At 34.3% G+C, this 26482-nt stretch overlaps 1 protein-coding gene across 1 annotated transcript; it reads right to left on the minus strand.

The window, feature by feature from the left end:
* Positions 1-226: 226 nt before the first annotated feature.
* On the minus strand, positions 227-22195 carry LOC123717184 (lysosomal alpha-mannosidase-like). Its single transcript, XM_045673060.1, has 30 exons — positions 22154-22195; positions 21642-21744; positions 21289-21370; positions 20359-20544; positions 19838-19962; positions 18640-18720; positions 17922-18058; positions 17165-17298; positions 14729-14849; positions 14269-14376; positions 14007-14109; positions 13735-13825; positions 13468-13558; positions 12797-12914; positions 11648-11805; positions 10718-10792; positions 9988-10155; positions 9550-9701; positions 8669-8790; positions 8018-8166; positions 7086-7209; positions 6841-6968; positions 6435-6549; positions 4871-5033; positions 4044-4135; positions 2883-3209; positions 2030-2227; positions 1178-1447; positions 799-886; positions 227-679 (listed from the first exon to the last, which is right to left on the minus strand). The coding sequence occupies exons 2-30, from the start codon at positions 21685-21687 to the stop codon at positions 559-561; spliced, it is 3873 nt and encodes a 1290-aa protein (XP_045529016.1). The 5' UTR covers positions 21688-21744; positions 22154-22195; the 3' UTR covers positions 227-558.
* Between the last annotated feature and the right edge of the window lie 4287 nt (positions 22196-26482).

Below are 26482 nucleotides of genomic sequence, written 5' to 3' on the forward strand. Positions count from 1 at the left end.
TACTTAATTATTTTTCTAGTTTATATTGTTAATTCAATGTATTTTGTGATTATTATTTTTTTTACAAGAGATTGTTTTAATAAATATTTGAAATTATTTTTTTTTATTGTAAATCCTCGACCCTACATTTACAAAGATTCCTTAATTTATGTAATCTTAAAAAAAAACTCATATACAAAACTAAACTTTATTTTTATAACATTTGTTCATTTACAACAGTGACCAATTGCAAATAATAATTTAGTATTATATTATTTTCACAGAGAAAGTTGTGGTTCGTAGAATCGTACATACAAAATAATTCAACATATATAAGCGTTAATAGGTACTGTAAGTCCTTCCAGCCTAGTGACAATTGTGTTATCTATATTTTATGACGAAATAAAATTTAGTAATAAATGGTTTTTCTATTTAAAATCCACAATTATGACAGAGGTAACAATTCCCTTGTCTTAAAACCTAATATTTTGTTACTAAGATTAATGTGTGACGAGTCATGAGAGTAAAAGAGACAAAACAATACCTATTTGACGCATCTTTGGGTACCTATATAAAATGTTACATAACAAACGGCTTCTTTTCTTCAAACCAAATGATGAATGTACGTATCTGTGTAGGACGCAGCGATACGACATAGTCCACCTCTCTCTTGTCTTCCGAACTGTCTTCATCCATCGCTCTGAAAAAACACTTCAAATGATGCCTGTAGAGTGAGAGACAAAACTGTTGGTTGCTGTAATCTCACTACTGGGTTAAGTTGTAATATTTTCCTGTAGCCACACAAAGTTCCATCATTACCTTTTTCTCCGTAAACCCAGTGGAATTTCTTCTTCATTCGAACCATCAACTTTAAATTTGGCGCTTATAAATTCCCTTGGATTTATACCTAAACAGAAAATAGTACCTATTAAAATATGTAAAAATGTATTGCCTTGTAGACACAACTTAATTCAAAGTTATTCATATAGATATAGATTTTCTTAATTTATTAAAAAATCTTTTTGTTTATAGAAAAACATAATTTACATAACATATCAGCGCACTACGTAGAGTAAAACTAGAAACTTATACATAATAAATTCGTATTTATACACGTTACTAACGGAAGTATTTTTATTTATTATATAAACCACTCTATTTTAATTCAATAAGCTATATATAAATAAAGAAAAAGCACCTTTTCCACTCTGCTGCTCATCCTTACTCCATTTATCTTCATCATCTTCAAAAGATACGTCTTTTTTAACCTTTTCAGTCACGAAAAACGGCATGTCCTCGCCATGTGATTTTCTTCTCTTACTTTCGAAGATCTCGAAATTGCGATCGCTCTTTTTTGTTCTTCTTTTTTGTATTCTCTTAGTTTCCGTATTTATACCTTTTTTAAAATCAATGAACTCTTCCGAGTCAGGATAGCGAAATCTTTTAAGTTTTTTGTCCATTTTCAAACCTGCGTATAAAACGTTGTTAATAATAATTAGGGTTGCCTGGAACAGATGGCTTGTTAGGGATAAAGCTGCCCGTGGCATTCCTTATAATTTTTATGCATTATGTTATTTGTTTCGTATAAATGTAACGAAGTGTGAATGAATAAAAATTGAATAAATAATTTATTCATACATTTTTAATAATTTACTTTGACAGAGACATTAGAGGGAGGAAAAAAAGAAGATATGTTAGGTTAGGTTAACTAATTTATTAAAATTGGAACGCGTTTTCTATTGGTATTGTTGTGACTAAATCATTATGATAAGTAAATTTGTAATATAAGTTTGTGTTTCAACATATCTTGTAAAAATAGCATCAATTGTCGTTCTAGGCTCGCTCCATGGCTTTTTGTTTCATTCATTGCTACGTTCGCCCTTTCTCACTCTCTCTCAATCGGTCTCAATCTCTCTCTCTCCCTTTTCTTCGACATAGACACACAACTTCGTGACGCTAATATTATTATTATTGCGTTTCATTCGTAAAAATTTCCCTTCAAAAATAAGCAACTGGAGTTTTAATCTTTTTCGTCTATTTAAAAGCTTACCTCTAACCCGTCTCGCCTCTGCTGCTTCCTCATGACCAATCCAGACATCGTCATGATTTCTCATGCCTCTTGAATGCCGTATCAACTCTTCAGAGAATCGTAGGTATGGTTTGAATTTCCTTTTTGGCTTTGAATAGTACATATCTTGTATTGACCGTGTGATGCCATCATCAACATCTGTGTATCCTTCGATGAAATCTAGACAGTGTGTAAGTTATAACGAATAGGTAGATACAAAGTACATAAGAAATCCTTTTTTATAAATAAAACTACAAATCGGAGCAACCACTTTTCATATAAGTAATATCCGAGGTTTTGGATTTCGTGCAGAAATTTGATTACAGCATAAAATGAGACCATCGAAACTTCAGTCACTTAAGTTATAATATGACTTGTACACTAACGCAAAGCGATAGCGTTAATAGAATTCAAATAATTAATGTAATTTTACTGTTTCCTAATTAGTCCCTGAACGATCTGCGAGGTTTTTATGGACTATACATTAAGCGGAAGAACACTCAAATGTTATACAAATCCAACAATACAGCACAAAATTCCTCTTAATTGTTTTACATCAAGAATGTCTTAGGGAGCGTTAATGTATTATGTCACGCAATTTTTGGAGATTCTTCACCTGTTTCTGTTTCCATTAGTAAAACGTTTCGTGACCAACTCCAGTGACACTTTAAACCTAAAACTTACCAGTGTAAAGTACTGGAAAGCAGAAAATAATATTAACAATAACGCGTAATTCAATCCCCGTCCCCCATAGTAACATTTTAGAAGATGACACCCCCCCCCCATACTTCGTTACGTAATACTTGAACGCTCCCTTAACGATATTATAACCTACCTGAAGTCTCTTCATAATCAATACTCTTCTTTTTGCTTCGTCTACTTAAAAATCCCTCTAAGGAATCCTGAACTAGCTTTTGCGAATTCCACATATACTTCGGTCTTCTGGTAGTTATATCGAATCTGTCAAATCGGTTTCGCCTCTTTTTAATAGATGCCGCCTTTGACGGTTTCATTCTTGTTACATTTCTAGTCGTTTCGATTGCCGTTGTATTTAGTGTTTCGCGTTTTCGTCTATATTCTTCATATTTTAAATTTTTGTATCTCCCCTTTTCATTTTCGTAGTTGGCCGGCTTTATTTTTGTCTCTTCGTCTGAGTAGTGTGCTGGAAAATGTAAAATGTTTTCGTAACTTGATTATGACATGGATGCCTCCTCTAATCCACGACATTCAAGGCGTCTTACGCGTTTCAAAATAAAATGTAAAGGTTATCCTATTGGAATGTCAAACGGCTGGATTAGGAATGTAGTTGCATTGTCACATTATGTTATGTTCTATATTTGTTTTGTTCAGTGTATATAACTGTCAGTCCAAGATGGTAAGCCAGCCAACACTGAAAATCGGTGTTTATGACAGAAACTTAAAGCTAAGTTGTTTAAAGTGATTGTTTTTGTATTTCTTTTATAGATATGTGTGTATGTGCTTCAATCAAATAAACGTTCTTATATTTCTTTCTTACTTACTTAATGCAACAACTAATATCTCTTGACTTTTAGAAGTAAGTGGTCAATTATACTTAACTTATAATTTGTATCATGGTATCTAAGAGTAGGCAAAAGGAATAGTGTACATCAAGTAAAACGATACGTAGATGGTCTGCCGAAGAAACGGAGCATAGCCCAGGCCAAGCCTATGTCAGAAAACAGGCTATAATAAAACCTTTTTTCTGACATAGGCCTGTTCTGTAGTGTTCAATAACTGTTAACTGTTGTTAAATTCTTACGAATTATTTATAATTTTGTTAGTAAAGGACAGAGGATAAAGGCTTTATTTTTTTTAATCCAAAGAAATATGTCTTTTTACTTGTCTATAACAAAACGGTCTATATTGTTATAGAAAATAGTACCCATTGACACCAGCTGCTCTAATAAGTTACGTTTTAGACTATCAGTTATTGTTAGTTATTTGAAACTGTTTCTATATTTCGTGCTATACTTACGATAATCTTTATCGGTTTTATGCCTTGCTTCGTGGGTATAATCTGGATTATCTTCGGGTAAGATGCCGTCATCACCACCCGCGTATACGTATCTGTAGACATTTATTGCTTTTAAAATTTGAATCTCTGTTTTTTAAATAACAACACCGTATAGTTCCGGCATAAATCCAAATAAATAATAAATCAAACTGACTTATATATTTTAAAAATTCGAATGTAATGGAATGCCGTTTTTTTTTGGAATCTTGCTATTGGCCTAAAGAACCTTGAAGGCTCAGCACGGGCTGTTTTGGCAAGCGGAAATGAGGTTTTTCCCACGACTGGCACAAGGGCATCTCCTGCGAGACTCTGTAGTAAATCACAGAACAGAACGAAAGCTCACTGGACCTTGCCATCCCCGGTGAAGTCGCTTTTTTATTCTAATTAAAGCTTGAGGATGGTTTTTAAAATGAATTACTCTTTAACAAGCGTCTATACAATTGACAATATTGACGCTTGTATCTTGTATTTAGATACGCCATTTAAAATACAAATAAAATTAACAAAACCTAGCAGTAGTAAGTTACTTGTTGTCTAAATTGCTAGCTTGAAATTTTACAAACGAGCCGCGAATCTTCTGACGAAAAGAACAATATATATATATATATATATATATATATATATGATCGAGATGTTCTATGTTCAATAGAACATCCCAGAATCTGATTAGTTAGAACTGCGTTCTTTTACGACCTACAGTTCTATCTTTGTTATTTTCGACATCTGCTAAAAGAATGGTTCAATACACGGAAAATAGTGAAAATGGATGTATGTGTCTTGTTCGATACCTGGTACTCCAGTCCATTTGTCTGGCCTCATCTAACCATTGGTTAGCCCCCAGTGTTGTCTCTCGAACCATTCTGATTTTCAATTGCAAAAAGATCTTCTGTAATTCCACCGTTATATGAGAGTTGGTTAATTCATCTGGTATTTCCTTATCTGGTTTAAGACCTGGGAATATCATAATATTGTCGCAATGTAGAATACAAAGAAAAATTACAGTTTTTAAGCAAGGTTGTAAGGAAGGCTATCATCTACTTACAGCCTGAGACAGTATTAATATATTAACGATCATAGACTGGTTCCAACTAAATTACTGATGGCTCGATGCCAGAGGGCTCGCGATTGCCTTACTTTTAAGAATTGGTACGCTCTTTTCTTGAAGGACCTTAAGTCGAATTTGTTCAGAAACACTTCAGTGGGCAGCTAGTTCCACATAGTGGTGGTAAAATTTCCTTCAAACGCTCAGTTGTGGAACGATGGATGTTGAGGTGATACGGGTGAAATTTTGTATTCTGCCTCGACGTCGACAACTCCTCTGAACACTCTCCATAGTAAATGCGGTAGAAGATGCAGGGAAAATATAAGTCTAACATCACCGTTATAATTAAAGTATCGATAGTTTACAGATAAGGACACGACTAAAATTGTGTATCATAGCTACTTTCACAGAGTTATGTCGCACGGTATTCTACTGTGAGATGCTGCTGCAGATGCAGTGGGGGATTTGTTGTGTTTCATTAAGGGAGTCGGTTCGGAGGTTTAAGGAATGAAATATTACACTATCTGGTCAATTTTACAAAAGAAATTAAACGATTTTAAAACAAATGCTGACTTTCACATTTATTTATAAAACTCAAAACAGAACATATCTAAGCGTACGACCGAACAGGCTCCAGAAAATAACCCACTCCTTATATAGTAATTGTATTCGGTTTTGCAACAAACTCCCAAGGCAAATTAGAGAATTGAATAAATTCAAAACTCTCGTTAAACGTACATAAACCAATAAAGCTTATACATAAATTTAACGATTATTTAAATGGCATTACAGTTCAAATATTTGGCTGCTCTATCTTACAAACAATTTGCATGACTCAAAACTTGACGATTAAAAGAGTGGGGGAGAGTTTCTTTCTCGCTTTACGCCCTTGGCGTGCGAATTGGCAGTATAAGTAAATTTAGAATCAATTTAATACCTTTTCCGTTGACGTTCATATGTATACTTGGTTACACATATGAATAAGTTTTTATGAGTTTGACGATATTTTACTAAGGGAAAGGTTTTAAATAAAAGGTATTTATATAATATATATAAGGTATAAATTTCTTACACAAATCATAAGTGTTTCTGTACAAAAGCACTAAACGTAAACATTGGCTATAATGGTAAATGATACTTACGATACTTTTAACTATGTTCTGTATTAAATCTAGTAGAATTTTATCAGAGGACTGTAATGTCCAATAGCGACATCGACAAGATTCCGATCCCATTACTGGGTTCGAAAGTTGCTACATCAGCGCTACGGATATTGGGAGAACTACAAAAACGTCAAGAAAAATACGTACCTTTTTGCTTCTCCAGTGTATTTTCTAACCTAAGTAATACAGATCCACCTTTCCACGGCTCCAAAGTGACGATGCTGATATGACGAGGTAAACCATGCAGCCGAAGAGCGGAGTACTGAAATTTTATTTGTCTTGTTAACTCTTTGGTGCCTTTGGTGGAGAATATTTTGTCTATAGTCTATCAATATAATCGTTGTCAAAACTTATAAGTTACAAGACATTACGGCTGCCTAACGATTTTTTCCTTTACCGTATGAGCGAATGTTAAATGAAGTTCATTGATAAAGCCGGATTTAGAACCTACGACCTGTCCTCGTAGGTCACCTCTTTAAATGAAAGGGTATTCAGAGTCGTGAAGTCCTGACTTTACCACCCCTAGCAACACATAAATATAAATATCAAATACCCGTTTATTTCTAACATTCTGCCACTTTCTTCTATTGATCTTCTCTCCCGGAGTCATAAAAACCCAGGGTTCATACAACCATTTCCTTGAATGATGGGCAGCTCGTTCACTGAATGACAGATCATCAACTAAAACAAATTTAAAGTTATTATTGAAATAGTCACATCATAGTTCTTCTACCATTGGTACAAATTTTGTGTTAATTTCAAAGATTAATTAAAAAAGAACATTGTTTTGTTCTGTACCTTCCTGGGTGTTACCGAAGTAAATTCTATGTCTCCCCTTCACTACCAGACCCACACCAAATGCTTCCTCATTCAAGGTCTCTTCAAGACCGAAACCATCGTCAGTTAAGAGACGTCTGTGTACCTGCGCGTTTATTAGTAGTCAAAATCGTAAACTTCAATGTTTATTAATTATTATATCACAGAACAAATTCGCTCAGAAAAAATATCATATGACAAAGAACAGATTTCTAAATTAAAATGTTAATTCACTATTTAGCAAAAATGAAGGTTAGAGGACGGCAACGCACTCGCGAGCCCTCTACCCCACGACGGCCCAAATTGAGGTCCGAGTCTCGCAGGAGACGCCCTTGCGCTAGTCGCGGGTATCCGCCCATTACAGCTAAAACAGCCCGAGCTGAGCTGAAAAGTCCACTAAGGCTAACAGCGAGATTCAACTAAAAAGGCGTGCCCATGGATACTCTCTGGTATTGAGTATCCATGGGCGTTACTTAACATCAGGTGAATCTCTTGCCCGCTTGCCTCATATATAAAAAATGGAATAAATCATTCTGTAATCTCATTACACGTTTCGGATAATAAATTACGCCATTATTATAAACGCCAGATTTATAAGTTAAGCGTTAATGAACGGTTGTTGAAGTTGAATGTATAGATTGCCAGAAAATACGGATTCAGCTGCCAGTACAGGTATTTCCGAACCGATACGGCAGCGTAACATTCCCTGAAAGGCGTTGCAGGAGTCCATGGGCGTCAGTTATCACTTTATTCCATGTACCTGCTAAATCTTGTCGGTTTTATTTTGTAATAAGCCATCTTATGAATTCAACTATCCCTATCCTCCAAGTTTTAATCACTTATTATATATCTTACCACGAAGCTACAAATGTTTTTTATCAGATAAAGGTTGAAAAACAACTAGTGAACTGTACCATAAGTTCAATTTCACCATCATTAAAAGATGTGCCACCCTGTGCTCTGTCAGTTAACACACAAAGGCCGACGCTGTTATTCACAGAATCTATGCATATACGAGACGTCACGGGGTAGAAACAGCCAGATATTGACTTCTTTTGGTGGCCTGAAAATACTGAATACTTAGAAAAAGGCTTTATCTATTCTCATCTCGAATAATTAGGATCTAAATCATAATCCATCCATAGATGGATTCTAGGATTACTGATTTAATTTAAAAAATAGCCTAAAAAAGAAGGATATAAATATATCCTTCAAGAAACCAATTATTAAAAGGCCGGCAACGCACTTGCGAGCCTTCTAGCCATAAGAGTTGTCATGGGCCGTATCATTTAACATCAGATGGGCCTCCAGCCTGTTTTCCCTCTGTTAGATAAAAAAAAAACATTTGTATTGGCGAGCGGCAGTTATATCGTCAGTTTAAAACCCGAGAGTATAGCTAAACTCTTGAATATATTCTATATTCTTTTACATCTAAGATGGGAGCACTCTTCAAACATTTTAATTAGCGTAGTATACAATTGCTAAAACGTATTTTAAAATCAAATCCCCCTGGCCCAAGATCCGTATCATTTGTCTAAACAATTTGTCTAAAGACTACAACTCACTAGCTGTCTCGTTCCAGCAGGTTCTCTTCATCATTTGTCGTCCGTTCGAATCCGTGTAAAACTCACCATTGTTGCTTATATTTGTTCTAAGTATGCTTACGATTTCTTTACCTACGTCCGTCCTGTAAAAGAAATCTAGTTTACATTAGCCTCAAAATGGCGAAATTTGACGCAAAATTCGCATCTTTTAACACTTTTATAACGTAAGGCTGTATTTATATATTGTAATGAACACATAACATGCAAGTGTGCATAGCATTAAATTAATTACCATTAATGAATTTGTACTGTATTGTACTATACCGCACTGTCATGCCAGTGCAGTGCAGTACTGTACTGTACTGTATTTTATTATATTGTATATTTAAGTAAAACGTCTTTATCGGCGTTGGAAAAAAAATTACCGTCACAATTTTTGGTTACGCGCCACCTTTTTCTTGTCCCTACCACGGTTGATTCGAAGAGATTCAACAAAAATATATAATAACGATAGCAATGATAGTAATAATTCTAATACAATTTATGAAATTCTGTAATCATATTAGTAGTAATAAGGTAAAATGAAATGATTGTGTGATTTGTATATGTCGATAATAAAAGCCTTTGGTTAAACTTAACCTAATTTAACTTTATTTAACCTATTTCTGTAAAGTTGGATATAGGAGATCAATTTTTGAAAAGAAGGTACGCATACGCTAACATTTAAAAAAATCATGTAATGACACAAAGTCAGAAAATGCCATTCAATAAAAACACAATACCATGACAGAAGATATATCAGTGTGCATGTCTGTAAGTACCTGACCACTATACCGTCTTGTAGGACAGTATGTTTACCAACTTTTGGTATGATAACTTCATAGATTTTTGTTATCACTCACCCAATAGGCACCGGACCAACAACCCATTCTAGTTCAACAAATTCTTCGCCCCGATAAAGACGAATAACTTGTGTGATCCAATCGGAAAAACGCTGCCGAATTTCCTTTATTAACGACCCTCGTATAGTGTGATATGTCACTCTCTCCGTTACCTACGAAGCACAGAACTCCTATAGAAAACTTCGAACAGTTTTTCAATTAATAATCTGCTGGAGGATTCTTGACCAGTCCAATGGCAATACCCCAGTTAACGCCTAGAAGTTATACATTATAATGTTGCTTGACTAAGATCAAGTGTCAGGCACAGAAGCCTGATCACCTATAAAGAATGATGAAAGTGATAAATACATCTAAATTAAAGCCAATACAAATATTATACAATAAAATATAAGGTCAATAAATGCAGCGTTGTTTATCAGGACTAATTTGAGGGCTTACTGGTGTAGGTCTGGTCTTTTCGGGCCTAAAGCTGTAAGTTCCTGATTGGAGACCCTGCTGGCTTTGACTGTAGAAGTAAAAATTTTGGTCCACAAGGATCTTTACTCCGTCGACGTGCTGTATGGACTCAAGTAGACCACTTTTCTCGTTTATTGTTAGCTTTATATACTGAAATAAAATAATTTCTTAAGAACGTGGTTTTCATGTATATTAAAAAAAAATGCAGGAATAAAATCAACTACAAATAATACAAAAAAAAATCTTTTGAGCTTCAATAGACTTCAAGGACTATATAATAGATCTTTTATAGTAAAAAAATTGATTTATTTTATTAAAGAAATACATACATCATCCTACTGACTATACCAAAACGATAATGTCGAGAATATAAAATAAAATAAAGTATATATTAAACACAATATCGCGACTGTAAATCCACTCTGCGAACATATAAATATGTCTATATTGTTGGAAACAGCATTTAGTATGCGCAACGTCTTTGATAACGGGGATCTGTGCAACAGGCTGGTTCCGGCCCTTGGTCAACAACTATGGACTTCGTCGCACAAATCCCCTAGATACAAAGAAACCTAGTTCTTGAAGCACACTACCAGAACTCCAGTACTACTCAGTACATGGTAGAAGTCTCGTTTGGTGTAAAATTATTTTTAATTAAATTATTAAAAATCCCAAAGTATATTAAAATATGTATAAGCATTTAAAAACTTACCTCATTGGATATAGATGGCGCTATTTCAGAATCTGCGTCGGCCTTTAACTGTTTTTTAATAAATGCACCTTCTGCCTGTTGAGAAATATTTAAAATCATAAATTTTGAATGTAGCAAACTGAAAGTATGTAAACTTTTTGTAATAAGCTACTTCGGTATTATCCGTATTATCCATTCCACGCTTACACTCGCAGCTAATTAGTTTTGAAGGGTTTGAAGGGTTTGAAGTGTGTTAGAGTTGTGAAGTGTTTGGGTGGGACGCTAATAAACTATGATTTTGAAATGTATTTAGATTAATAGATAGAATAATTTATAATAGAAAAATATCGATGTGAGTGAACGCCCACGTGATTTTTTCTCTTCTGTTTTACAAACCACGAGTAGTTTCTCCAAGTTCTCATCGCGTGCGCATTGTAATGCCGAAATAAGATACAATTTGCTGTCGGCATATGGTAGACAGGGGAGTCCATATGTGGAGTTGGGTCAAGATGTATTGGTGCACTTCGAAGTCCACGGTTTTCTGATCATTCGTCGTCAAGACCACATTTCAAAGGCATCGATGGCCTTTCCAGAGCCAAGATAGTCCACGTTTCTACTCCATACTGGAAGATACGGAAAACTAGATCCCGAATCAGTATTACTTTTGTTTGTATACCAATTCCTCTTTTCTTCCAGAAGTTGTCCAATCGTGTCAAGGCAACTTTTGCCATGCCGATTTACCTTTTTATCTCAGGGAATGATTCTCTAGAGATTGGGATCTAGGATATATGAAGCGGTCATCAATTCTGATGCCAGGGATGTAGCGAGATACACATGAACGCTTTCTGGCTAACGATAAGGATAAACCAACGTCTGGATAAATAAAAAAAGTATAAATGTTCAATATTTTTGTTAAAATGTTTCGTTTGTATGCTGTAAATAAATATTTACCAACTGGTCGCGTATAGGAGAAATATAATATGCAGTGAAACCCAATGGAGCTATATTTTCGGCTTCGAAGCAAAGCTCTTGTATCGCTGTGGACTTTCTTCCAGGAAGATTGATCACTGACGCTGGAAGAGGGACCAGCTGGTACTCTACCTCCTCGTCTGTAACGAGTCAAGTGTAATCACATTTGTAGTGATAATTAAATAATAATAAGACTTTATCTACATCACAATAACATTAAACAGAAGAAGAATTAAGTAAATGAAGGCAAAGGATTGTTGGCCTAGTAGCTTCGTAGGTTCGATCTCCGGCTGGACTGCACCAATGGCCTTTCTTTCTATATGAGCATTGGCTCAAAAAAAAGTCGAAGGCGTGTATCAGACACAGGAGGCCGATCACCTACTTGCCTAATAAATTTATAACTGGTCGTGAAACAGAAGTCACTGAATTATTTATTATTTTTAAAAAGCATGTAATGGTCGAATGACCGGTTTCTTTTAACAGACCTTTCCCAAACGTATAATATAAACGTTAAAAAAATATTGAACTTAAAACTACACTAAACTACATTTAAATATAGATAAAAACAAAGGTATATTGGTATAATGTTGTCAATGTAAATTTAGTCTTAGTCAATGTAAGTTTAATGATCTTTATGGAAGACGTCATTTTGATTGTGAGAGAATGTAAATCGATTTAAACGCGTGTGTAAATACGATGGCGCGTTTCGTTTGCTTGTGATTGGACAACCAAGTCACGTGATGCATCGTTCCGTTTCACCAATTACCATCAAACTAAAGGCTACATTTATACATCGTTTTATGTTTATAGACGTAATACATAGAACATTTATTGAAATTGCTTGTATTGAGGACGGAAATTCTAAATAAATTGTATAGAATTTTAATGCCTCCTTGAAATTGGTAGACTTTAAAAAACATCTCAACCTATCCTTTGTTGAAACAGCAATTATTCTTATTGTGTAATAATAGTTTATTGTGGAATCCTAGTTTGAGTGTGCACTTTAATTTTAACGAAATAACCTTCTTTATTATGTTTGATATAGATTTGTCTTTCTTACTGTAAAATAATGTAACGTTTGTGATAAGAGTACATTGTAATTTTGTACTTAAAATAATAATTATAACATACCGTTAAAATCTCGTATGGAATAGTGCAATGCTATTGCTGGTAGCCGAATGTGGTAATATGTCTTGAAACTAAGCTGGTTATACACTAGTAGTAGAATAGAGTCTTGAGTTTCTGTAAACTAGATTAATATGTATAGGTTAACATATTCTAATTTGATTGATTAAATTGTATTGTAAACAGCATTTCTTCTTTCTGTTCCAACCCTTCGATGGTAAAATAAACATATTCGTTAATGTTTTCAACAAAGAGCGGATATTTCTCTCTGCATCTTCTACCATGGAGAGTGACCACAGGAGTTGTTCGGATTAATACCACCAGCTGAGTTTCATAACATCGACGTTCGTTGTTCCACAGCAGAGGGTTTTTTTTAAGGCAGTTTTTGCCACTATTTTGAACCAGCTGTAAGTATTTCCGAACTAATTCGACTTAGGGCAGAAAGAGCGTACCAATTCCTAAACAGCAATATTTTTTTGCGTTGTTCATATAGCTAATATTAATATGGAATCTGTTGACTGCACATGTTACGCATAAACAGAGTTTGGATATATAATTCATCATAAAGATGACTGAAATGTTTGAACAGATTATTAATGTTTTTAAACTACAAATATTTACGAATATCCCTTTCCCTAATACCTAAGCAGAGTAAAAAAACTATTTCATATACTTACTCGACACTGACTAATATTAAGCTGATGACAGACAATGAATTGCTGGTTTGTCTTTGGGCGTCTGCTTCCACCCCACGATGGTGTTAAAATACTAAAAAAGCTAATCTGTTAAGTACTTCGTCATTATAAATTTTTTGTTTATATTTTTCTTATAATAATTATATTCATTCTTAAGGACATACACAACATTTTATTTTATTAATCAAAATTCTTGTTAAAAAATTATACATTAAAAAATCTTAGTTTATGTAACTGAGCATGTTATACCTTAAAAACTGCGAAACCTTCTTCGTGCAGCCATCAATGGCCTCAGATGCCAGCCTTATAAAGTCGTTGGCAACATGATGTTGACTGGTACCTGAAAAGAAAACTTCTGTAGTCTAGTTATGCTTTCAACAGCAGCAAAATACATTAATATATAAACGAAATCAAATTCTTATATAGAGAAAACTAGCAGTCTGGATCAGCTTGCGTGTTACAAACGATTTTAAACAATATTATATGACATCGTGTCCATTCCACGCTCCTTTGGAACATACCTGTGATACCATCATGGTGTAAAATGAGGCCAACGGCGTGTCTCAATAAATGAAGTTCGTAAAAGTCGCTCATTCTTGATAGAACCGTCAACTGTTTCACCACCTATAACATTAATCTTAATGTTTACATCATAACTAAATTGACAGAAAGATTAAAAACAGTAAATCTACAAAGATTCTAATAATATTTTTAAAACTCAAAAGACAGATTATACTTGTAAATCTTCTTAACCTATCAAATTTCTGGAATTATTCTTGTTACCTGTAAAAACGCGTGTGCTTTCACAGCTAGATATTTTATACTAGGTCTAGATGTGTAGAACCCAGTCCAATATGTCTTCGCATCACTGCCGTATGGAAAATGGTCAGACTGGAAATATTTTACATAATTATATTCACTCAACTCAAACCCAAAAAACCTTTATTCATGTAGATAACCACACACGTCAACAGGAAATATGTTAAATTGATTCAAAATTTACTTTTAAGACCAGTTCGGAAGTCAAGTCAAAGGCAAGAAACTCTCCTCCACTCTTTTGGGTCATACAAATCGTTTGTAAGGCAGAGCAGCCATAAATATATCTACAGAGAAGGCTACAGATATGAAAGAAAATAGAGGCTTTTACGAAAATAAAATAATTATCACAGGGATATTTTTAAATTTTTGTTCGTAGGTTGTGTTTTTATTTAACTAGTTATTAAGCTTTGTGTTTAAAAAGTACCTTTTCAGTAAATACAGCCTTATCTCTCTTTCCATACAAATAGATAGATTTCAAATAACAAGACGGTGTCGAATAAAATATATTAATATCTGACATGTTCGCTGGATGTGTGTTGACATGGCTGAAAACAACATTTATATATTTTGTTAATACTTCAATACAGGTTTTTCACGGCAACGCTGACATAACTTCTATATAAAAACCGTCTGAGTCCTACTGGATGTGTTTGCGATAGTTGTTTTAAATCGTCCAACAAACGATACTAACTCGGGCACAAATTTATTTCTTCTTGTTATAATTTTTTTTAACACACTGAATTTGTTACTACCTAGGTAACACTGATAATGTTTAGAAAATGAAAAACGGCTTAATGTATAAAGTTGCCAATACTTTTATTGTTTTTTATTTAAAGCAATAGGCCCTTTTTTCTTTAGGGGTTTCTTCTATAGCATTTTCGTACGCTTTCACCGCATCTTCAGGGCCAAAGCGAATACCCCGAATTTATCATTTGTTCTTGGGAATAAATGAATGTCGCAGGGCGCCAGGTCAGGACTGTATGGCGGATGAGTCATTATCTCGACACCTGCCATAGTCAAATATTTAACAGTCCGTTTTGCGGAGTGCCCGAAGCATTGTCGAGGTGAAGGAAGATCCTGCTTCGAGGGCGCTGCTGTCGAATATTTTCCAAGACAACAGGCAAACAGCGATTGACATACCAGTCTGCAGTAACTGTCCTTCTATCTTTTAGCAAAACTGAAAGAGAATGAAGCAATTATCCTTGACTTCTTCCTTTCTTTACCTTAGTTGGCCGATTCTCGAAAGGAAACACCCACTGAGCTGATTGTCTCTTGGTTTCGGGTTCGTAGCAATATAACAGCTTTCATCACCTGTGACGATGACAAATACAGCATTTGAGTCTCCGCCGTTGAACTAATCTAACATTTGGCGACACTAGTCCATGCCAAGGCGTTTCTGGTCGTCGGTTAAAGTATGGGGAATCCATCTGGTACAAAGCTTCCTGACGCTTAAATGTTCGTGTAATATTTGCGTCGCACAGCGCCGATGCTATCTTCAGTAGTCGCTGTTAAAGGATCATTGAGATTGCTACGTCCACGCTTAAACTCGTTAAACCATTTGTAAATAGTGGCACGAGATGAGGCTTCATTAAGAAATGCTAATCGCAGACTATCATACCCCGACACGTTCTAACCGATCCGGACGATCCAATCACCGTACCCAATGACAAATTAAAAACCGCCCGCGCGGCTAATAATATTAAAAATAGACATAATCAGATTAGGGTAAAAAACCGCCTTCACCGGGGAAGGCGAGGACCTTTACCGCGTACTTCGCTCACTCCAGTGAGCTTTCGTCCTGTCCTTCAGGCGATTGACCACCCCGCCCAAGGTTCGAGTCTCACAGGAGACGCCTTTGCGCTAGCCGCGATAAAAACGACATTTCAGGTACGCTCGCCAAAACAGCCCGACCTGAGCTGTAAAGGCCAACAGCGAGATTCCTTACAAAAAAAAATTAACATAGCTTTGTTGTTTAGTAAGCCCACAACGAAAGTCATAATAAATCATTGACCGAGAAATTTCTCGCGTTAGGTTCATTTCCACGTGTAACAAGAGTTTTAGATTTGCCGCCAATTTACAAAAACAAATGACATATGAATGCGATATACTATATTAGGTTACCAAAGAGTTATAAAATTGAAATTCAAAAAAGTTTTTATTAGCAAAGTTTCTAACTGGCTAGTTCTAAACATTTTCAGTGTTACCCACGTATTTATAAGTCTTAAATCACCATATATGCTTGAAAATTAAAATATACAATAAAATATGAGTTAAATTTTACACACATATACAACACATAAATTATAAAAAAACAATAATTCAAGCTAGCGAGGTAAAAATTAAATCAAGAAAACAACAACACAAACAACCTAAACCTCACTAAGAGCATGATACAGAAAGTTACGGAAAGTCGAAAGATTGTTGCAATATATATATCATTTTTTTTTATGTCAGTAATCATGTTGAAAGAGCGAGGTAGCCTATTCGCTGGATCATTAAAAGCAATAATCAAGCGTTTACTTATAGAAGACGTTTTGTTCTAGTAATTCTAGTAAATGTAGACACATAAATTATTAAATCAAAGACACGCCTTTCTCTAGAATGTGTTCTTTGAGGATACAGCTGTATAAAATATTATAATGTGTTTAATCATTGTTTAGAATATTAATGTTACTCACAGCAGAACCGGCATTAAATAACGCTTCTGATCTTAGATTTTGTAACTATTTTCACTAACATTCGAATTAGTTTAATATATTTTTGGTACCACCAAACATATCCTCTTCAAAAAGCAGATGTAGTCCTGTGTATAACAGTGTTTATAAACATGATTAAACGATGAACAGCTGAGTTTACGTACTTGATAAGTTTGTCAATGTTCATGAACCAGTTACTCGCGCTCTGGTAGGTGAAATCACCGCCCATCATTACCATAATGTTGTCATGGTCGTAGTACTTTGCTTGACGCTCGATTTGGGAAATAAAGTCGTTAACCTGAGAATAATCAAATACAATTAATTTGCAATTATTCCGTCTCATGTATGGACGTGCTATGCTTTGTGTTTCTACTGAAAGGTAATGTTGTGTTTCTTTAAAGAGTAGGGGGCAAACGGGCAGGCTCACCTAATGTTAAGTAATACCACCCCCCATGGACACTGTCAATGCCGGAGGGCTCGCGAGTGCTTTGCCGGCCTTTTAAGAATTTTTGCATGACCTTAAGTCAAATTGGTTCGGAAATACTTCAGTGGGCAGTTGGTATCACATAGTGGTGGTGCACTGCAGAAACAGTATCAAAAAACGCTCAGTTTTTTTTGTATTCTGCCTTGACGTCCGATGATAAAACTCTGCTGCTAAAAAGCTGCTGATCCCAACAACTCCTCTGTACACTTTCCAAGGTAAATGCGGTTGCATATTATTATAGTCTAACCTTTGATCTTGATTCTTTAAATGTTTAAAACTAACCATTCTGATCTTCTTTCCTTTCCCTGATACTTTTAAAATAACATTTAAACCGTAGATATCCATTAAGTTGTCTTTTATTAGTTAAAGAATGTCCAGCTTGAAGATCTGGGAACGAATTCTAATTGGAACACATTCAAACACCTCTATAACCTTACCCGTTTATCAGCATTATAAACTTTGCTATCAGGGTCCTCGACAATGGGTTCATCGTTACACAGGAAGTCGAAACAGAAACCATCCGGTGCATTGTAGAGGTTGTATAATGTGTGTGTCATTATGTCTGACATTTTACCTTAAAAAAATATTCATTAGTTAATTTAAAGCATACGAATGTAATATTTTGATATCAAAACGAACATTGAACTGGGCAACCTTACAACTTCCTGTAAAGAAGGATATCGGAACAGTTTTGTCATTTTTAAATTCAAAATAAATTAAAAACACATGTTTTGATCGAAATTCTATCAGCTGATTATAGTATTTTCATAATATATGTGTTAATACGTATATATACCACGTCATTAAAATCTTAAGTAACATTAAAATAATAAAATAAATCTATGGTGCTACAACATTTTTATAGGTTCACATTTCTGTATATGTTTCATGATCTTTAAGGCATAAAAATCTAATAATAAGCTTCCTGTGCCACACGCCATCGACTTTTTATGTCTAAGGCAAGCCGGTTTCCTCACTATAGGTTATACATCCTCACATATAATGAAAGACGGGGATGACAGTTGAACGCTGAAGTCAACTAGACAAGCACTGCTTAAAAGCAACAATCCCATATATTTAACATACTCCAGACACATTCTGTTTGGTTCTAGAAGACAAACATTAGTTAAGGTTGTTGTATCCAGAAAGCCTTACCTAGAACATCGCTTCCACGCCACATAAACTCCATTCTGTCCTCTTCTATCATCGCCTCTCTTTGTTTATGATCTACTCTGCCTGTAAAAGTACACTTGTGTTCGAAAATATTGCTGGACGAGGTAAGTTGTTTATGGCAGTCGACTTTTACGCCAAATTGTATTTTTTTTACAAAATACAAGGTAATAAGAAATATTATAAATTGATTTAAGATTGAGTACAGCTTGTACCTATTTTTTTTAAGAGAATGTGCTTCCTGATAAATTAATTTTAATGAAACTCAAATAAATATTATTAACAATTCAATTTATATATATTAATTATTTCAAATAGTGGTTTATGCTTAATGAGGTATAGATTACATTTATACTCGTAAAGTTCAAAGATGGCTGATGAAACAAAGCGATTTCATTAACGTCGAAATGCAAAAACAATGTAGAAGTTGTGGTCATGATATATTTTTTGTTCAAAAGTCTAAATAATACCATGTATGTACGTATGTATATATGCATGAAACATACCTTGTTATCTTTTATTATATGAATGTATTATTAAAATCCAGTCTTATTTGAAGTGAAACTTCTGTATCGGCGTTGATAAAAAAATTCCCGTGAAATATTTGGGTTACGCGTCACATTTTTCCGTTACGTGAATCTTTTTCTCGTCCCTACCACGGTTGATTCGAAGAGATTCGAAGCCAATAATAACAAAAATATGTAATAACGATAACAATGATAGTAATAATTGTATTACAGTTAATGCAATTCTGTAATAATCTTAGTAGTAATAAGGTAAAATGAAATAATTGTATTATTTGTATTCATGTCTATGATAATAAAAGCCTTTTGTTAAACTTTATCTAATATAACTTTATTTAACCAATTTCTGTAAAGTTGCATATAGTAGATCATTTTTCGAAAAGGTCATAAAGAAGTTTTACTTCTTACGTTTGTAGACTAGTACACGCACATATTTTTCATTTATTTACAATTTAATTTATATGATTAATAATCTTAGTGTTCCAAATTGAGGAGCAAATGTCGACCTTCCTCTATAAACTTCATCACATACTGCTTCCTAAAGTTACGTTCTTTTAATATTGTCTATATTTAATTGTTACTAACTCAAGTTCTCTAAGGGTGTGAATTAAATGTTATATGTTGTGGCTGAATTAATATATTTAATTCTAAATTGTTACCTATAAACAGTCCATCGTAACCCATTTGGGCCAACATAGAAGCGTGTTCTCTCGAATGTCCATAAGTGTCGATCTGCCAGCCCGCCCTTGGCTTACCACAAGGACCTAAGGTGTCATTAATTTTCCTGAAAACAAATAGTATATAGAATAAATAAATAAATCAATGGCGCCACAATCTTTTTAGGTCTGGGCCTCAGATTTCTGTATCTGTTTCATGATAATTTGTTAATCGAATAGGCAACTACGTGATCAACCTTCTGTGCCTGACGCACGCCGTCTAAAGGCAAGCCGGTTTCCTTCACCGTCGAGATAATGTTAAATGCGCATATACAATGAAAATCCATTGGTGCACAGCCGGGGATCAAACCTACGACCCTGCTCGTGTGTATAGTGTTTAGAATATTGTACATGCGCAATTTGTGTGTAAAGAAAAAAGGGAGAGGAAGAATACGGAGTGTGAACTTATATTATGAAAGCCATGAAGAAATAGATTCGATTGGATTTCAGATAAGCTGGTCCACCTTAGCCCCCAAGTGTACTGATCGAGGATATGTAGATAGTGAGAAGTCGCCTCATCAGCCTGAACCCAGCCACCACCAGCAAACTGGATTCTGCCTTCCGCCACTAGGCTCCTGAAGGTGGCTCGAGTGGACCCGCGCTGTTCCTTCCACCAGCGCCAAAAGTATGCCGTCTCTGAGAAGGTAAACCTGAAAAATGCAACCATAACGACTTAAAATGTAGCTTATAAGAGTGGCAGCTATAGTAGTTTTAGATGTCTTTACTTTAGAGGGTTATAAAAAATATTAATAATCAAAATTTTGACGCCTGGTAGATAATACCGTCAGCCCCACAGCTGGTGCTTTCCTCGCTCAACTATCATGTATCGCAATACAGCAAGGAAATGTTGCCAGCATTAAAGGTACACTGCCACAGGGACCAAACTGTTTAAATTTGTTATAATTTTCTATTTATTATTATTTATATAAATATTGTAATATGTAGGTTAAGAATATTGTACATACGTAGTAATATTAACTTTTCATCATGATAATAGTCAATTATTATTATTTTAACTCATTTAAAACTAAATGATGTCTATTAGTAATAAATTAAATTATAATAGTTGATTTTTTTAAACAATCAAATACATTACATACAACAGGGAAATAAGCAATACATAATACAAATTATGAAAAGAAACGTAAAGTTCCTTATAAACAAATAGTTTCCTACACATGATCTATACAAATGAAGCATATAAATTTATATAAGCATATAAAGGTATACTACATATATACAATACTTGACAATTGACATTCAACAATAGATCTATCTGTGTGAGCGCGTTTGGAAGTAAACGAAAGTACATTTACGTAAACTGTGTTAAAAACAACGAATCTAAGTCGTCGTACGATTCTTGCTACGCATGTAGGGAACAAGGTTGTACTCACTTCCGTCTTTTGTCATGTAACAGCTCTGAAAGTACAGAGTGGTATATCATCTGGACATTTGCGGTACTTATTGATGTCTTAGCTGGAAAAAAATAGTATGTTAAGTTTCTCATGTATTTTAATTGGAGTATACGTAATCGACCAAAGGCAACGAGTAGAAGCGGCCATTTTTCTATATAGTCCTATGATTGCCGCACCTGTGGCTCAGTGCTTTATGTGGATAATTAGCCCAGTTAACATAATTGTTAAATTAAATCGTACATATTGGCAACACAGGAATACCTTATCCGTTGTTGGATTAAGAGAATAAGGAGTATTATCTAATATTAATAATAATATCTTAAAATACTCACTTCCATAATAGTATTCATCGAATGTTTTGACCCAACCGGCGTCCATGTGTGAGTGTGGTATGACATGCACGTTCAGGGCTCCGTCTCTTGTTTGTGGGCATTGCTGTGGATCATCAAATCTACTTATTACAATTTATTGACAATTTTGTATTCAATTTCGATTTTAGGATCATGCGGTTCAAAACTCAATATTTTTGCAGTGCCAATGACATAATAAGAAATAATTATTGTACGCCCCGGTTTGACCGTTTTGCCGCAGGGCAGAAAGTAGCGATTGAGGTACTAGGCCAACATTTCTAGGCTAGTTGAATGTGAATTGTGTTTTATGGTTTTTATACAAAATTCCAAGTATACACAAATTCACGAATTTTAAAGGGTTTCTAGGGAAATTAATACAGACTTTAAATTTCATCTAAATAATTATGATAAAACAATCTTACTTTATAGATTTATCTCGTAGAGTCTAGTTCTAACTACAAGGCCACTGTTCCTATAACTTACGCATGACTTACCTTATATCCACACTCAATTTTATTCTTTAAAGTTACAACAAAACTTAAATTAATTAATAAAATGTATGTTATCATGGTTAAGTCAAAGAAGGAACTAATTCTTGATGCCTTTGAGAAAATTAAAGTAATCTTAAGATGTTTTCAATTAGGCTGTGTTCACATAAAACCATCTCATAAAATAATTAAATTCAAGACATGAAACGTATTCACGATTAAATTAAACATTTGACAAAATAAATGTATAAAAACAAATAACTAAATATAAAAATTATAAGGGATGTAACGTGCGGCCTTATCGCTAATAAGCGATCTTTTTCAGGTAACTCTATTGAGGAATGGAAATATGATGTGTAAATTGCAAGAAGTCCATGACCAAATCCTATAAAAAAGTGCGTGCGTACAAAGTTCACATGTCAGAAGTGAAACTTCTTTGTAAATTAATTATTACTAATATAAAAGCCCAAATAGATGAACATGTACCAGTATATGATCACTCCCTGTATTTGTATATCTATATTGACACTTAAACACACTGTTTACGTGCTAATGATAATACAAATAAATTAAAAAACTGCGTTAACTGAACAAGACAAAAAGACATACTTCAAAAAGATCTCTAAATTCTTTTAGTTTGAGAGAAATATTTCGACAAACAAAATACACTTACAAGGTAGTGTTTAAACCTTGGTGCTTGAAGGCATATAAGTTCATTATACTCAAATACTCTTTTCGTTTTAATGTCGGTTAAAATGAATTCATTCAAAAGCAAAGAAAGGCAAGCATCTTACAATTTACAAGAGAATTTAAGAATTTTTATAGGACAGTGGGCCAAAACAAACACGCAGCAGGCTCATCTGATGTTAAGTGATATGATCATGGACTTCCTCAATGCCTGAGGGCTCCGGAGAACATTTAAGCTTTTTCGAAGGGCCTCAAGTTGAATCGGTTCGGAAATACTTCAGTGAACTACTGTGGTGGTGCGCGGCAAAAAAAAACCTTTAAAATAGTCTAAATTATAATTTGAATAGACCTTTACTTCTCCGAGAAATGTCGTAATACTGAAACCTAATCTTAGAAAACATTCAACAAGTATTGTGTGAATTTTGCTCGGCATTTTCAAACAAAGCGACTTGAATTTATCCTACTGTACTTTCTATAAATTGTGCAAAATAGATATAAGATAGATTGATCATGAAACAGACACCGAAATCACCGAAAGCCCAGACCTAAAAAGGTTGTAGCGCTGATTTATATGTAGCGCATATATTAATGGAGTAAAAATAGCAGTAAATACGTTTGTCTAAATAAAAACAAGATGGTTCTGTAATCAGAGTTAGGCTTTTCAACAATATATATTGTATAGAACACAAATTAAAAGAAAGAAGAGTTTAAGCAGTTTCCAGAAAATCCCTATTTTGAAAAATGTGACCCGAAATTCAGTGAATAAACACAGCCAACAAATACATAGAGGTAATACTTTTTCATATACTCAAGTCCTGATTTCGATTGAGCATACGTATCCAGTTACTCCAGTAAATCACTGATGAAAAAATCATCTTTCATCAAAGTTATCAAAGGTCATCAACTCTCCTGCTAAAATGGGTGTCCATGGGCTGCTATGACTACACTTTTTGGGCGTCCCGTAGTTATCGGTATTAGTAGTAGTATATCTGTAGTTTGATGTTAAAATGTTGGGAAACAGATAACAGGGCTGGTATTTCGTGGTGGTCTTATCCGTATATTATTTATTTATCTGAGCAACTTCACAGCTCAAAGCGCCGTCATGCTCAGTGCTTGTGGTGGCGTCCATGCTATTGTCTCTCTCCATATAATATGTTATAATACGCCCTTGATTTGACAGTAAATGTTAATTGAGATGTTTTTACTGACGTCCATAACCTACGTAGTTAATAATTGATATCTTAATTTCATTTATGTCCCAAGAAACAAGCTTAAATTGTGCGTTTAGGAACACATTATAAATTAAATCGTAAAAGTGACTTGACGTTGTAACCTTGTTCCACATAACACTTATTATTTACTGATTGCTGTACTAGTATGATTAGATTAATAACTTTTGGAACAAATTATATATATTGGGGGCTATTCATTTATCACGTGAGGTTCGAAAAAAGGGGGGACGGGTTCGACAAAGATCACAAAATATCACAAGGGGGTGACACATAGTAAGATTTCACGTGAACTTATTTTTAGTCAAACGCGTGATTTCGTGAACAGCTGGCTGGCTGAACGAAGTACAATATATGTTGTTCGCTTGATAAAATTCCTTTAATATTATATTTATGCCAGTGAAAAACAACCTACAACCTATCTGCCTAGAAACTTTTATCATGGTTAACTCAATTTCCTAGAATAGGATGAGATTATACATTATAACGGTACATAAAAATAATATTATAAAAATTTTAAGATTCTTTGTAGATACTAAAAATACACGTGATGGTGGGGGGTGGGGGGATAGTCTTAAACTTCACCACGTATCACCATGAGGGAGGGGTTTCAAATTGTTGAAACAACATCACTTGATTAATGGAAGTAAAACACACCGTAACAAAACCAAATTTTAAATGATTTTACAGAAACTCATTACGACAATATACTTATTATTGTGTTTACCTATTATTTATTTCAGGTTAGAGATAATTGTAGGTTAAATATATTAAAAATGGTACCTTGATGGGTGAAGGAGGATCCTTAATTCGGTTGAATTTTACCTGAGACCTGGATTTATTCAAATAATAATGTGTATTTCACCTGGTTTCTTTGTTTAGTGCTAGGTGGGCCAAACAACGCAATTTGTTTACATTTTGCGTAATCAAGAAAATATGTAACCTAATGAATGCATAGAATCAATTTTTGATAATTTTGTTAACATTCTCCCTTCTTTTGGTGCTAGTGAAAAATTATAAGAATATATTTTTACGATGCGCGCACAACTGCACAAAAAACCGACACCATAGTTAGCATAGATATGTAAATGATATGGATGATAGATAGATGAATAAAATATGTCCTTTAATTATGTAGAAATATGTTTTTTGTGATATTTAAATAAACTTTATGTAACTCTGTTTTCCTTTAGTCGGCAGCTCATGTTTGATCGTCGTGGTCAGCAAGGAAGCATCTGGAGCGAACTATCTGTTTCCACCGGATTCTGTCCAGCGCCTCTCTTATGACAGTGTACAGTTTTTAAGACGCTGAGTCTTTCACATGATCGGTCCATCTCGTTGGTGATTATTTATCTAGATAATGTGTAAAATAAAATAAAAGTTATAAAACTTTTAATGTATTAAATATCTTTTTTTTTATTGTTAGTGTCGTTTTTCTAGAAACGAAAGATATTTTTTTTTACTTTTTATCTTGTTACGCTAAGGAGTATAACTTCTAACGCATGTAGGTACATATGTAAATACACATATGTTTGTGTGTTTTTATTTAAGACAAGTATGTGATATGCCTTGTCTACTAACACGATACAATTACTCTGCCAGGAATCGAAACCTGCACTTCCGGCTTTTTATATCAAGTTATACTGAGACTACAAATGTAAATGTCAACTATCAATGACGATGTCTTAGCAAAAAATGCTTAAAGATTTGCACGTTTTTGGAATGCTCTGTGGCCGAGACAGACACACAAAAAAGTCCTGTTTAGCCTTCTTAATTGAGGTGAAGGTTAATTAGATTTGGACTAATTGTTTTTGTAACAGTTTTGTCTAAATCTAGATAACTGCTGTGCATTTGTTTGTCAAAGTGTGTCATTCTTACCAAATACTTAGGTTTTGATATGAATTTCGAGAAAGCACGTTCAAGCACACTGATCAAAAATTTTAAAAATCGCTAAAAAACAAACTTTCGTGTTTATAACATAAGCCTAAAAAAATATCTATAGTGCTACAACGTTTTAAGGTCTGGGCCTCAGATTTAGTCAACAAGTCATGTAGAACATGGTGTAATGGTTGCAGCTCCTTACAAACATTGTATAAATCAAAATACTTGGCGATTAAAAAGAGTGGCGGAGAGTTTATTGCCAGTTCTTCTCTTCCGTTCTACGCGCTCGATTTGAGAACTGGCAGTAAATATAAAATAAGAAGCATTTTAATACGTATTTCTTTTTTGACGTTAATAAGTGTACAATGTGTTACCTATATGAATAAATGACTCTGTGTCCAAGTGTACATAACCAATTCCTACTGTGACCCCATTCTATAAATACCCTAAAACATAACGGTCTCCGCATATTGTTTTTCTCTACCAGGTCGCCTTCATCAAATCGCATGTCTCCATCACGTAATTTGGAGCTTGAAGA

Source organism: Pieris brassicae, chromosome 12 (assembly GCF_905147105.1).
Source record: "Pieris brassicae chromosome 12, ilPieBrab1.1, whole genome shotgun sequence".
NCBI lineage: Eukaryota > Metazoa > Arthropoda > Insecta > Lepidoptera > Pieridae > Pieris > Pieris brassicae.

Excerpts from the sequence above, each read along its gene's own strand:
- LOC123717184 (XM_045673060.1), bottom strand. The coding sequence starts at position 21,687 with ATGGACGCCGGTTGGGTCAAAACATTCGATGAATACTATTATGGAA. Across the intron at positions 5,034-6,434 it reads TACACTGGAGAAGCAAAAAG|GTCTTAAACCAGATAAGGAA; the intron begins GTACGTATTTTT and ends TGATATTCCCAG. Across the intron at positions 3,210-4,043 it reads TAAAACCGATAAAGATTATC|CACACTACTCAGACGAAGAG; the intron begins GTAAGTATAGCA and ends TACATTTTCCAG.